The 14,654-nt window shown below is 39.8% G+C and overlaps 1 protein-coding gene across 2 annotated transcripts in view; it reads right to left on the reverse strand.

Moving 5' to 3' along the window:
• The window catches only part of Eml6 (EMAP like 6), a 332,332-nt gene that overhangs the window by 166,999 nt on the left and 150,679 nt on the right, over window positions 1-14,654 (reverse strand). For both annotated transcript variants that reach the window (XM_029558630.1, XM_017795582.2), the window contains exons 6-7: window positions 6,005-6,190; window positions 5,229-5,364 (exon numbers count right to left, since the gene is read on the reverse strand). In XM_029558630.1, the coding sequence (XP_029414490.1) occupies window positions 5,229-5,364; window positions 6,005-6,190 (322 nt within the window). The remainder of the gene's footprint in view (window positions 1-5,228; window positions 5,365-6,004; window positions 6,191-14,654) is intronic.

The raw sequence follows: 14,654 nt of genomic DNA on the forward strand, positions 1-14,654 counted from the left end.
AAATAACTACCATCATCACAACTTCAGCTGAGCCTGATCACTAAATAGCATCACAATTGGGCTTGTTGACGGTTGTGCTCATTCATTAAAGGAAGGCCAAGTAGGGTCATCGGACCCTCACTGGAGTAGACAGCCACTCTTCCCAGCCAACTGTATATAATTTGGCCCTAATCATACATGGCCTCCTGGATTGGGGAGGGCTAAAGTATACAATCTGAGAAAGGCTAGGAAGAGAAGGCATGACCTATGCTGGGTAAAGGCTTTCCAGTGTGCAAACCCTCAGGTCACAGGTACACTTCAGCAACCCCTCAGTTATCTCGATAAGTAAGCTCAATAAATTCATTGGTTTCCCAGTAAAACTTTAATCAAACATTGGCTTGACACTAAAACTTTAAAAGGGAATAAACCTTGCTTAGCATCCCGAGGAAAAGAAGTCTCACAACAGATGGAAAATTTGTTAATGCTATTATGTCTCATAATTATTTTTTTAAAAAAAGAAAATGAGACTATAAAAGACGTTAAAAGGATATGGGAATGAAGATATTTTCCAAAATATACAGAAAAAATAAGAAAGCCTAAGCAAGTGATAAAGGTCTGTTTAGGTTTGTTATGATATATAAAGGATGAGACATATTTAAGACATATTTGAGACATATTTAAGAGACATAATCTTAAATTTTCTATGGTCATAGTTTAGTCAACTAGTTTAAGGAACAAAATATATATCTAGTCAAGGTTTATCTGAGAATAGTTGGTTTTCTACCCAAGCCTTATCTACATAGTACATGATAATTAAAAGTACCAGACTGGTAGAACTAACCTTATTGGATATTTAACAGCCATAGTTTGAGGCCTATACTAATGTGGTCAGAGGAACTTAAAGGACAATTTTTGCCCTTTGCCCTCCAAGGTTGACTGAGTTCCAGGGGACTATAGAACATTTCTCAAAATATCCTGTAACTGTGGTGAGTCACCTGTCCTCTTGTTCAGGGAGGCCATGGAGACACCACGAGATGGACTTGAACCAGTGTCCAGTCTACAAAGAGGAGGGTCAACTCAGAGAAAACATCTCATTCATGCTTCAAAGTAAAGGCAGACATGGTCGAGCAGGACCTTTGACTTATCTTCACATACATGGAACTGGTAAAAGAAAGGAGCCAGGGGCTCCTCCTAAGCCCATGTGACCCCTGAGGAACAGATCCTCTATTTGGGCCAACTCTATGGTCTTAAACACCAAAAAGGAAAGTGTTACCAAAGAGTAAAATCATCAGTATATTTCTTCAAGAGTTCAAGAGATTACACTTCCCAGACATTAGGCTTAAGTCCATATAAAAAGTTATGTAGGCAATTATTTCTCATTGATTTTGTTCCTAACCAGAAAGTGCTGCTCAGATGTAAGACTTCAAATCTTGGTCTCCAATACTGTAGTGCCCACCTGTAGGTAAGGGAGACAACCAGCTATTGTTCTAAAATGGTGGATAAATTTGTTTTCTCCACCTATCTAGAAGCCCTTGAGAGGGAACTGACACTGATTTTAACCACTCCAACAGCTATCAAAATACCTGAATCCATCACTCTAGAGTCCAGACTTGGAAGACAAAAGAAAAATGAGGAGGAACCCAATAGAGGGATGCTTTTGGAAGCCCTTGTCAAGAAATTCCAATGGACTCTCATATGAACATTTGAAAATTGCCCTGTTCTTTTTTCTAGTTCCTGTCTAGAACTTGTAATGGTAATTACTCTTGTCTTTACTTCTCCTTCACATCTCCTAGTCATGATTCTAGGACTTTCTTTTCCCCCTAGAGATAAGAGTTATGCAATTTGGGAGTCTTTTAGGTAGACCCACTGAAGGGGTACTCCAATTGCCTCATCCTGCGTCCCTGTTCAGCATGGAAGAAGCCAGAGTGGTCTGCGTCCCGATTCCCTATCGGCAATTTGGATAACCTCTTCAGAGGATAGCGTGATAAGAATAGGAGGTAGGAATTGGCTAGGCAGGTAAGGTAAAAAAGACCCCAAAGAAAAGTAGCCAGTTTCTTGGCTAAAACTCACAATGTCCTTGGGCCTCTTAGCAACATACTCTGTTCCAAAGGCCAATACTGTCAAAATATTTGGGAGATTTTATCTAATCCTTAAAAGATTATAGTGTTACCTCTTCAGAGGGGGGAATGTTAGAGTAGCCAAAATCCCCATAAAAAAAAATAAATAAATCAAAGAGAAAAAAAAAAGTGTAGCAAGGTAAGTTCATAATGGCCTGTTCCCTCCCCATTCCTTAAATATTATGTCTTAATTATGTAATTGTTTTTGAATGAACTAAATGATGTGACTGTTAAAAGAGAGTCATCATTTCAAGTTGATGCTCCCCAGCATTTATTCAGTTTATGAGCAATCATCCCACCTATGAATTAACTCATTAGCTATCTAAGTACATATATTTTTCCTAGTTTATGTCTTGAAGGACACACCAAGAAGTTTCAAAGTCAAACAACTTGCTTTACAACTTGCTTCTGTTTATTTTCATATCCCCATGGTTGTTTGAATGAGAAATATCCTCCATAGGCTCCAAGTATTTGAACACTTGGTCCCCAGTTGGTGTTACTGTTTTCAGATGTTTAGGGGTGTTGCCTTGCTGGAAGAAGTATGTCACTGAGAGTGGGCTTTGAGTATTCATAGACTAGTCTTACTCTGTGTCCCCTCCACCCCCCGCTACTGGAGATGTGAGTTCTCAGTTTCCTGTTCCCCCTGCCTCCTGTCATGTCTTCCCCACCATTATGGACTCTCCCTCTGGAACTGTAGGCAAATAAATTCTTCCCTCTATAAATTGCCTTGGTCATGTATTTTATCACAGCAACAGAAAAGTAACTTGCTTATATCTATTTGAAATATTTTTCCAGATAAAGTTACACAATACCATACTTTATTATAAACCATATTTAAGGACCTTGGCCCTGTCCTGGAAACTGCATTCTACAACTTCCTATGAGTTTCCTATCCCCGGTATTCAGAAATGTATCCACAGAGCCTAAAAGAAGGTACCAGTCCAATTTCCACAAGAGCTGTGATACACTTTTTATAGTGAATGGGAACATAAAAAAGCTGATGGCACAAAATGAATTACAATATTCAGGTCACCTCTCAGCTAAATTTTAAATAAGGTTTGATTGAGAATAGCACTGTTTAAAGAAGATGCCTTGAAGGATACAGAGTCCATGTTTTCTTCTCTCGCTGTCCTCTGAAGTCTACCCCAGCCAGCACAGAGTGCTGCACATGGCTACTAGACTTGACCTACAGCATGTGTGTGGCAGTGATAGCATCAGAGCACACAAGGACTCCATGATAAAGACCTGATGAGTAGTAACTCACTTCAGGCCTTTTGAGGACTGTGGGCCTCATGTCACAGGGTTGTCTCTAAGAACACCCTCGGGAAATTTCTCTTTGAGCTTAGAACCAAAAATGACTTTCTCATCACCTAAATAAGGTTAAGCTTTCACTTGTGGACCCTGTGACTCATGATGGTGAGAATCCTTGCTAAGCACTGGCGGAGAAGCCTTGGACCTGGTGTGGGGTCCACCTGTGCTTCCAGTACAACCATCATTATGATTCAACCGATCTTTCCTATTTACAATTTCTAATTTCTCTGAACTTCAAATTAATTACCTATAAAAGACAGTAAGTATATTCAAAGAACTTGAAAAGATGTTTATAATCTACTTTGTACCACTATCCACACACTTGGTGTATTGTAATCATAACTAATATTTATAAACATGATTTTTCCTTAGCACTCTGCAAGAATATTTAATAGCCACACAACTCTGAAGTTGGTGCTAGTGTTACCCTCCCATTATAGGTGAGGAAACAGAAGGTCAAGGGTGTGTTAGAAAACCGGTAACGGTCTGGACGCATAAGTTAAAACCTGGTTATCAATCCAGTTTCCCTAACTCCAACTTTGTATTATTTTTAACATTTATTTGTGCACGTGCTGTGCCTTTATCTCCTGAGCCATTTCACCAGCCCTGACATAGTCTTAACCCCTATGCCATGACAGCTATTACTTTAAAGCAATTTAAAAAGAATAATTGCCTGTGACCCTTTTCCTATCATTTATTTGTTTTCAAAAGCTTGGCATACTCATATTTAGTGACTAACGTATCCACAAAGTCTTAAAATTTACCACTGAAAAGCCCATCTCCCAGGTGGCCACTCGGCAGCTTTACTATAATCTCCTTTTGCTGCAGGACCATTGCAGCCCCATGCAGGCATCTTTATGCCAAGTCAGAGAAAAGATACCTACTTATTTTCTACATACTTTTGATATAAGTATATTCAATATACTTATGTAAATCCTTAAAGTTTTTATAGAATAAGGTAAATACAGAAAGCAGATATGATATGTGAGCTACAACAATAACTGGCCTGGCAATATATACCCACTGGTATAATAGTGACACGAATGTGAGGGGGTAACCAACAACTTTCTGATTATAGTTCAGGTGCATATCACAGGATGGAGCCCACACCTGACACTGATATCAGGCCTAGAATCCTGTACCTGACAAGTCACAGGCCATAGGGGAGAACCTACTACTATTATTCTGCTAAATAGATATAGTATTAAACCACCTCCTAATGACTTATTCTTATACACATAGATTAATGCAGATTAACACAGAAACCCACAACTGGCCAACATGCAGAGATTAAGAGGCTGCAGAGTGTTTTACTCTAAATACAACACCTATATCAAATTTCTGCCTTTCAAGGCTTCAGGGATCTCTGTGGAAGAGGAGGCAGAAAGATTGTAAGAACCAGAGGGGTAGATGACCACAAGGGAATAGAGTTCTAGATAGCTGAGAAGTTAGTCATAAGAACTCACAGCAATGATGACAGTATACTCAAGTCCCACAGAAGCTCAAGCCAGACAAAAATCCCAGGATTGAAGAGGAGAAATGGGTAAGAAGCCCTAACCCTAGCTGAGGAACTATTGGCAACTGATAGCTACTGGGAGGGGGAGAGCAGTCTTCTTCAAGGGTGTGACTCTGGGTAGGTTAATCAGGCTCCAGTGGATGGACCCACACCAAAGAGCATTTGGGGACAGAAATTTGACTCAATAGGCCTTAAAATTATATATATATATATATAATATTTTATATAATATATATTCTTAAACAAAAATACAAAAATATGTGTTGTATATAACATCCTTGGAGTATATGGGTAAGTATACATACCTTTATATCCTTGTTCTGTCTCCCTGAGATCAATTTTGGTTATTGGTTTGAAATCAGTATCCCATAATCGTATACAACCATCTCGCCCACCAGTGGCAAAGCCTTCTTCACAAGCATACATGCTAAAGATTCCAGCCTGTTGATGAGAGAGGCAACACTCAACCCTGAAATCATTGTACAAAGCCATTGTTTTTGAATCTTGGTAATTAAAAAACGAAGCAAAACAGAAATAAAACAGATGCTTTGTTTTTTATTGAAATCCTGACAGTAGATCAAGTAGCCGTTTATAACTACTGACTTGGAGGTAATGCTCCAGCACCTCCAAAACAGAGTGAAGGACACTCACCCAACCAGCATAAAATAACAACTGCCCACACCCTTTCTAGACCAACTACTGGCTACAAAGCAGAGGCAGCAGCAACAATCATCCCACTGAGGCAAACTGTGCAAGTTAACAAGATCCCTCCTGGGATTATTATCAGGCATGTTATAATTTGAGAAGGGCTGGTCTAATATGAAAATGACAACAAAATTTCCCAGTTTCATATCAAAGTATTACTGATGAATGACATGTATTAGCTAATGAACAGTTGCAGTAAATAATAATTAGTATGCTTTTGAAATGTTGTTCTTTCAGATAACAACAATAATTTCGGAATGAGTGTTTTACAAGTGTTCATAAAGTATTCTAACTCCAACGCAAAGGAGGAAAATACAGACACATGATACCTTCATTTATTCAATAGCTCATCCCGAAGTTCTGTGGTGATACTCACACTATGTGCTCCTTGAATAGTGCGGACTAAGTTGAGCCCTTTCCAGACATAGATGTCGCCATTTAAAGCACCAGAATAGGTGATGTCTTCTTTGGCACATGCAAGGCAAAGGATGGTCTGAAGATCTCCTGTTTTGCCAAATATTCCTCTTTTTGCAGTCAGGGCATTTCCACATAGTGTCCAAAACTAGGAAGTGATAAAATAAATATATAAAATAGGGCATTTTATGCATTCCATATTAGTATTTTCAGTTCATTTCACATAAAGCAATTTATCTGAACTAAGCACAGCTTCTTAGAGGCAGCAGAGAACCACAACGCATTTCAGTTTACCTCTAGAAGGATGAGCAAACCCCATTATGATAGTTTCTAAACTTTCCAAGTTCCAAAATGTCAAAACTTTAATGTTTAATGGCATCTAGTAGACAATGCCAGTGCTCACAGAATGGACTAAATTGGATTAATTATCTTTTCAGATTTTTTTCAAATTATAAAACCAGAATAAGTTTATTGAAGAAAAGTTTAGAAATATAGATAGCTATTAAAAGGAAGTCAGGTGTGGTAACACGCGCCTGTCATCTCAGCACCTGGGAAACAGACAGGAGGATCATCTCAAGTTGGAGGCCAACTTGGTCTATATAATGAGACCCTGTGTCAAAAATGTAATACATAATATATATGTATATACAAAGGAACTTGAAATTAGGAATAACTTCACATAGATATAATGATGTGTCATCTAGCCAATTTAATATGTGTATGTATAAAGCAATTCTTCACGACAGATGTGGTGGCACACACATTTAATCCCGGTACTTGGGAGGCAGAGGCAGGTAGATCTCTGTAAGATCAAGGCCAGCTTGGTCTACATAGCAAGTTCCAGACCAGCTGGGGCTACAGGGAGATCATGTCTCAAAAAGATAAAAAATAAAATAATAAAATAATTGTTTTCTAACTAAAAATGGTATAAATTTTTACTGTAGAAATGATGCTCACAAATGCATCTAAATATAAGTAATATTTCCATATAGTCAAATAATCATCTAGGCTTCTGTAATTTCATTTGCACAGTTCATGTGGAAGATAGCAAGCATAAGGCTTGAACCGTTGGTAGCTGACAGCAGGGACACAGCCACGGTTGTACAGAAATGCAGTGTTTTTCTTTGATGCAGTTTCTAATGTATGAACTGGTAAAACCTTACTGCCATTTGTATAGCCCCTCGTAGTATATAAATGCTCTCCATACATGTTACTTGATCTCATAATGCTCTTGAGACTAGGCTAAGGTAGATTCTATTATTATTCCCATATGGAGGAGAGAGAAAGCAAGCATAAGTGGTTTGCTAAAGACATGGGTTCAATGAGGTTTATATATGAGAAGTGTATACTTCTACTAGAACTCCTGAATGAGTCTGTTTTGAGAGCTTTATATCTAAGAAAGATGGTACATCTAAAACAACAATCAAAGGCTTCGAGATCACATATTCAGATTATACACAAGAGCCAAGGAAATTCAAAGTGATAGGAAGCCAAGTTACATTAAATGGAATGAACAAGAATAGGATTTGGATCAGTGGTAGGGAATAAATTGCATCTTGCTCAGGAGAATAAGGTTAGATTTCTCCAGGTGGCAGGAATATAGAAAAGAAAGGCCAAAAAAATCGATGATAACCCTAACGCTTGGTGCTTACAGGAGAGGAAAATGGTGGTCTTCTCAGAGTAGCCAGGTGCTGGAGGAGGCAGTTCTGGGGTAACTACACCACCAGGGTGGTGGAAGGGCAGAGTTTCAGGCAGCTGTGAAGATCTCAGGGGAGGCAGAGGCTGCTCCTTAGCAAGTGTGACTTCTTGAAACAGTACTTTCTAATAAGGAAAGGGTTATTTGTTTGGGGGGGTATAATTATTTTTGTAAAAATATATCAATATAGATATATAAAGAAATTTGGAGGAAAGCTAATTATGTGCAAGATACATAAAATATTCAAATTTTAAATGTGAACTTAAACTATTAGACACAAATGATTACTGGTTGTATGAACTTGCCACAGAACTTCCTGTCCATGGTGACACTTCAAGCAGATATTTACTTTTCTCATTATATTTGCTCATGCATGAAGACTAAAAGGAGAGTAATTATTTTGTCCTTTAACTTGGAATGTGTACCTCTGGCCTAAGTATTTCTATGTGGACAACCACCACAAATAGGATTGTTATCCTGAGACTGTGTGAACAAATGTTTTCTGACAAAAATAACCAACCACATTGTATAATGTTCACATAGAACATTTCAAATCATCAAATTATTCTCCTAAAAAACATATATAAATGTAATGCCAGGATAAAAGTATGACATTTCTGCAGAAAATGGCAAATACCCTCTTCTTGAGAACCATTTTCTATTTGGAAAACTGGTGTTTTGGGGTAACTACAATCCTCATCAAAAGAAGAGATGCTGTTTATCTTCTCCAACTTCCACTCACAGATTGTAATGCAAATTTGGTTAGAACTGGTAGGTACTTGGAGTTTATCTAGCTCTAGAAGGTCCCCCAGGACCTTTCATTTCTGTGATGAGAGACCGGAAAAGGCTTCACATTATCCACAAACTTGTAGGCTTACTTGCTGTAAAACCAATGAAGCAGATGGTGCTCAACTGCTCCTGTTTGTGAGCATTCATTCAGATAATTAAAGTCTGCTGGTATGCCAAACAACGGAAACTTCCCAAACAACGGAAATCTTCCTGAAAAGATTATTTACTAGAGTCATACAAATTACACATAAAGTTCTCTTGAACCGCAAAGACTTTTGCCCTCAACTTGCAACTGGAATTATTCTTTCCTAACTCAGGATTTGGGTAGAATAAAATGTGGCAGAATCCTAAAATCAGATTCAGAAAATTTAGGTAGTAAAAATAATAGAAGAGCCATTTTATTTCCTGTAAATTTATTCATAAACAAAATAAATAAATGATAGCTGTGTGGACAAGCGCAGATTCCTCCTTCCACTTGAACTAAGGATATTTGTTTTGTTGGGGGTGGGGGGGTGTAGCCTAAATCTACTAAAACAACAAATTCAACAGCTCTCAGTGTTTTCAAATAAAGCTCCTATCTGCCTCTGCTCTTGGACCTGATTAAAAGTTAGAGTTAACCAAGGATATAAAGAAACAGGGAGGACTCTGGAGAGTTCTTTCATTAAGCAGTTCATCTAGTTAGGATCTAATAAATGTGGTTTTTTGACCATGAAAGAGGAAGTTCTCAACAGGTCTCCATGGATCCAGAAGCTGTATTTAAATCGTGTCTGGCAGCACTTCGGTCATTTTAAGAAATGGAGAAAGAAGTAAACGTTGTGCTACTGCTTCCACACACCATTAACGTCACCTTCAAAATACTCAGGAGATTCCATGTTTGGGGGGGGGGGGAGAAGTTAGCCTTAAGGAGATTAAATAAAATAACTTGTCCAGAGTCAAGAAGAAGACAGCAGAATCAGGACCCAAGTCAAATACCCACTGTGGTCCCAACTTTGGCTCTGTGTAACATTCAAGTTGGATGATGGCTCCCAGATTTCCAGAAAGCCACCACAGTCTAACAAAATTCTAGTTCAAACATGACCACATACACCTTTCTTTACTTGTGGCTAAGAAAACAACTCAGTGCCTCATCATATCATAGATTAACCAGAAACTCAAGGGCAGATTTCTGTGATTAATCAAAATTTAGAGCTATTATTTAATGACCAGTTTATTTTGTGCCAAAATTTTTCAAAATAATGGTTCCCTTGCAAAGCTAATTACATAAAGTTCTTCACTGTTGAAAACACTGGTGATCTTGGTACACAATGAGCTTAGGACCTTCCCAGCTCCCCAGTCCTGTGGTTCCTAGGGGACCAAACACCCCCTAACTTCTGCCTGAAGGGGACAGTTCCTTTGGGTTCTGCTACCTCCAACATCTCCCCAGCAAACTCATCCACCACCACAGCTTGGCTTAGGCAGCAGCCCCTTCTTAAAACAACATCGCCCTCACATATTTGGGATCGCTCCCTTTTCCTTAGAGATTTACAGTTTTGCCTTTGTTACAGGATATTCTGTTTTAATGTTTTAACTGTTAAGAGTTTGAAAATAGGGCCTGTGTTGGTTCTTTCACATAGTACAACCTCAAGTACTCACTGATGTCAGGAGTGCTTGTCTTTCCCATATATCATGTGAAGCGTATAAGCAGTTTCCAAACGCTGCCAAGTGAAATATATATATTCAGCAGACATTTTCTCAGGTGCAAGACTGGGTCTTTGCACAAGAATTATACAGTGTCTGTGAAGCCTTGGCATGTTCGTAGGACATCTTACACCCTTGAGTGGTAGAAACTCTTGGTTTGGGGCCTTTTTTCATAATTTTTCTGAAGTAATACCCGAGGGCTAGGGATATGCCACAGTCAGTATAGTACTTACTGAGCAAACAAGGAACTGGAGCATATAAAAATGTGGGACAGGGCAGTACCTTTAATCCCAGCATGTGGAGGTGACACCAAGAGGCCCATGGAGTTTGCTGGTCAGGGAATCTAGCTGGTCAGTGAGTGCCTGGTGTAGTGAGAGACCATGTGTCAAAATGCCACCAAAGAAATATGGTGGAAAGCAATTGAGGAAGACACCCAATGTTGACCTCTGGTCTGTACACGTACCTGCCTCAAAAAATTAGGCAATACTTGGAAATATCACCAAATGTTAAATTGCTATCTATGAGTAGTGAGTTAATGGATGGTTTCAAGCGTTTCCTTTTTATATTATATTTCTAAGTTATTTTGAGATAATAAATATTGTTTGGTGTTTTTTTTTTTCTTTTTTTGAGGGTATGTATGCGTTTGTGTGTGTGAGTACATGTGTATGTGCAGGTACATGTGCAGACCAGAGGTCAGGCCAGGCATGGTGGCACACGCCTTTATTACCAGCACTTGGGATGCAGAGGCAGGCAGATCTCTGTGAGTTCGAGGCCAGCCTGGTCTACATAGTGAGTTCCAGGACAGCTGGGGCTACAGGGAGACCCTGTCTCAAAAAGATGAAAAAAAATTTTAAGGTGCAAAGAGAGAAAGCATAAGTGGGTTGTTGTCCAGAGGAGCCAGTGCAGCTCTATAAGGCTGGTGATGAACTGGTGGCCTGGTTGTGATCCAACATAAAGACATGAGGGAGTGGCAGCAGAGCCGGTGGCTGGCTCCTACAGATTTAAGTGTGGCTGAAAGGCTTCTACACCCCCTTTTCCAGGAACCATGAGTAAACAGGATAAGCAGGAGCAGACTATACCATAAAGAGATGCCTGCTAGCCCCTGTATTGTTAAAGGTGAGGCTATCCTCTTAAAAATACCACCTTTGGGAGAAAAAGACAGGTACCTCCTTCAGCTTAACAGCTAGGGTGGAGGTGCATTTCCAACCTCAAAGACAATGATCATCTGTTCTCTCACATGTGGAACTTAGATTTAGAGAGAGAGAGAGAGAGAGAGAGAGAGAGAGAGAGAGAGAGAGACTGTGTGTCTGTGTAGGTCATGAAACTAGAAAGGTGATAAGGAGGGAGGAGAAAGAGATCTTTTTCTTTCTTTTTTTTTATATAGGTCTTTTTGAGACACAGTCTCCCTGTAGCCCCAGCTGGTCTGGAACTCACTATGTAGACCAGGCTGTCCTTGAACTCAGAGATCTGCCTGCCTCTAACTCCTGAAGAACTGGAATCAAAGTCATGTGCCACCATATCCACAGAAGAAAGAGATCTTAAGGAAGGGTGGGAAAATACTGTAATGGAAAACGTGACATGAAGGCAGAAGACGGAGTCTGGGAGCAGGAAGGGAACCAGTAAGGTGGGGGGCAGGAGGCATGGGGAGGACTTTGTGGGGTGGGGACTGAATAAGAATAGAGTATGCTGATGTATGGAAATGTCATACTGAAAACCATTATTTGTAAGCTAACGAAAAAATTTCAAAGGCTCTGGAGAGATGGCTCAATGGTTAAGAGAAGTATCTGCTCTTGCAAAGGGCCTGGGTTCAATTCCCAGCACCTACGTGGTGGCTAACAATCATCCACAGCACCAGTTCCAGGGGATCCAAAGCCCCCTTCTGACCTCCATGGGCACTTACATACATGCAGGCAATACACTCATACATATAAAATAAAAATAAATATTTTTTAAAAATTTCAAAGACAGAAGTAGACTGCCCCCCACTGCTGTAAACACATCTTGAATACTTCCAATATCAGTAAGTAACTGTCTGACCCATAACTTCTATTGACTGTATTCTCTATCATCGCATGAATGTATCTTGCTTTATTTAAGCACCTCGGGTAACTGGGTAGTCTCAGGTTTTCATCAGTTTGGCTTTGCTACCACAAAGTTTCTCAGCAATGAATCAGTTCTTGGTTCACATAACTAATAACTCTCTTGGGAGAAACTCCAAGTTATAAAACTACTAGGTCAAAAGGCATCAACATTTCTAAGCCTGTCAATAAATACTGTCAAATTTCTGGCCTGAAAGATTTACCCCTCCACCTGTCAGGCATCAGAGTGCTCCTTGCCAACGCTGGGTACAATTTAATCATGACTTGACATACTAAATCTATTTTTCTGTTTATATTCTTTAAGCTTTAGTGCTTTCATGATCTAGTGGCCAACAGTGTTTCTGTTTCTGTCAGTTATCTATGTTCTTTGTTCTAAAGATTTGCTAGAGGACTTTATATTTTAAGAATACACTGATATCTACTATGCTTGTCCTTTGTATTTGCTAGTACATGTTTTCTCTTTGGAGAGAGAACACAGAATATTCTAATATTTACATAGTAGTGTCTACCAACATTATTCATTATAGTTTCTTCCTTTGCTTATGCATTTAAGAGGATGTTTTCCCAACCTGAGAGTAGTTCCACATTTGCCTACATATTCCTTGAAGGGAAAAGAGCCCTCCAAACCCTAGACAAACTGACACCATTCTGCAGAGGGGACCCTTTAGCTGTTCTGGACACTGGGGCTGTGTGCTACACTAAAGTAAAAATGTTTTCAATTGTCTGACGGTGTTTTGCTGGTACCTTTCAGATCTGTGGTAAGGACAAGGGTGGAAAATACTCAAGTATGTAGTTGTTCCCTTGGTCTGGTTTGCTTCTGCCCCCTGGTGGGCACTGAACAAACTGAGACCTCTATAAAGCAGGAATTGGGTATGCGTGTGTGTGTGTGTGTGTGTGTGTGTGTGTGTGTGTGTGTGTGTGTGTGTACAGTTTTAAAAGAGTACAGCTATGCCTAATCCATGCAGTGTTCTCCAAGTATCCCCCAATAAACTCATCTTCATTAAACTCAAATCATTTTTTCATCTGTTGATGGGGTCCCAATTTGAAGGCATGCATTTCTTTTTATATAACCCAGGAAAACAACATTCCTCTAGTTATTTTATAGTTTTCTTTAAATATTTCATACTTTAATTAATTTAGAATTTAATTTTGTATATAGTGTGAAATAATATACATTTCTCTCAAGCTGGGCATGGTGGTGCTTGCCTTTAATACCAGCACTTGGGAGGCAGAGGCAGGCAGATCTCTGTGAGTTCAAGGCCAGCCTGGTCTACATAGTGAGTTCCAGGCCAGCTGGGGCTACAGGGAGACTCTGTCTCAAAAAGACCAAAATAACATGAAAGATGAAAGAAAGAAAGAAAGAAAGAGAGAGAGAGAGAGAGAGAAAGAAAGAAAGAAAGAAAGAAAGAGAGAGAAAGAAAGAATTTCTCTTTCAAAATAGCTTTAGTGCCCAATAGAGATATTGCTATTGTAAACTCTGATACAAATTGCTTATTTCTCAGCTTTAAAAATTTTTATGTATACCATTTGAATTACTTTATCTTCTAATATGCTTCAGTAAGCTGTGCATATTCTCTCTTGTTATTAGTTTCTTTCCCAAAGTTCTAAGTTATTTTCATTTTCTTATCAATCCAGAATAATTTAGATAGGGCTGTCTTTCAGAAGTGAAAATCAAATGATGTGCCCAGCAGGCAGCAGGAAAAGAAATTTGATTAATTAAATACTAACTTGAAGTTGCCTAACACTTCTAAAACCACACGTTTAAAAACATCTATATCGCCCTGATTCCCTGAGCCTGCACAACCTGCAGGCCTCTCTCCTGGTTAAGTCGATTGAACTCTCTTCACATTGACTCCCCCAGCCTCATTTACCCTCCCATCTCCCCTGCCCATCTCTCCTCCTAGCCTGGGTCCTGTCCCATTCCTTGTCTTGGCAGCCCAGACACCAGGGAACCACCACTGCTTCCTGATCCTTTGCATCCAGAACAACCCAGTTCCTTCTGGGGTCCCCAGGAGCCCTCTAGGCCTGGTCCCACCCTCATATCCCGGTGCTACCCAGGGCTGCATAACCTACCAGCCTCTTCCCTGGACTCCTATGCTGACCTTTCCGCTTCCTGATCCTCTGCATCCAGACCAACCCAGTTCCTCAGTGCAGTCCCCAGGAGCCATTGGGGCCTCTTCCTGCCCTCATCTCCCTTTGTATCTCTGGGGTGGCAGGATACCAGCTGCCCTAGACCAGCAACTTTCCTGGGCTCTGCTCCCAGGCCAGTCCAACCCCCAAATTCCTGAGGCTAAAATCTTTCCTGGAGGGATCCAGACCTTAGGAGAAAGCCTGAGAGTATCTGCTCCTCA

The sequence above is a fragment of the Nannospalax galili genome, unplaced genomic scaffold (assembly GCF_000622305.1).
Source record: "Nannospalax galili isolate Female #2095 unplaced genomic scaffold, S.galili_v1.0 scaffold286, whole genome shotgun sequence".
NCBI lineage: Eukaryota > Metazoa > Chordata > Mammalia > Rodentia > Spalacidae > Nannospalax > Nannospalax galili.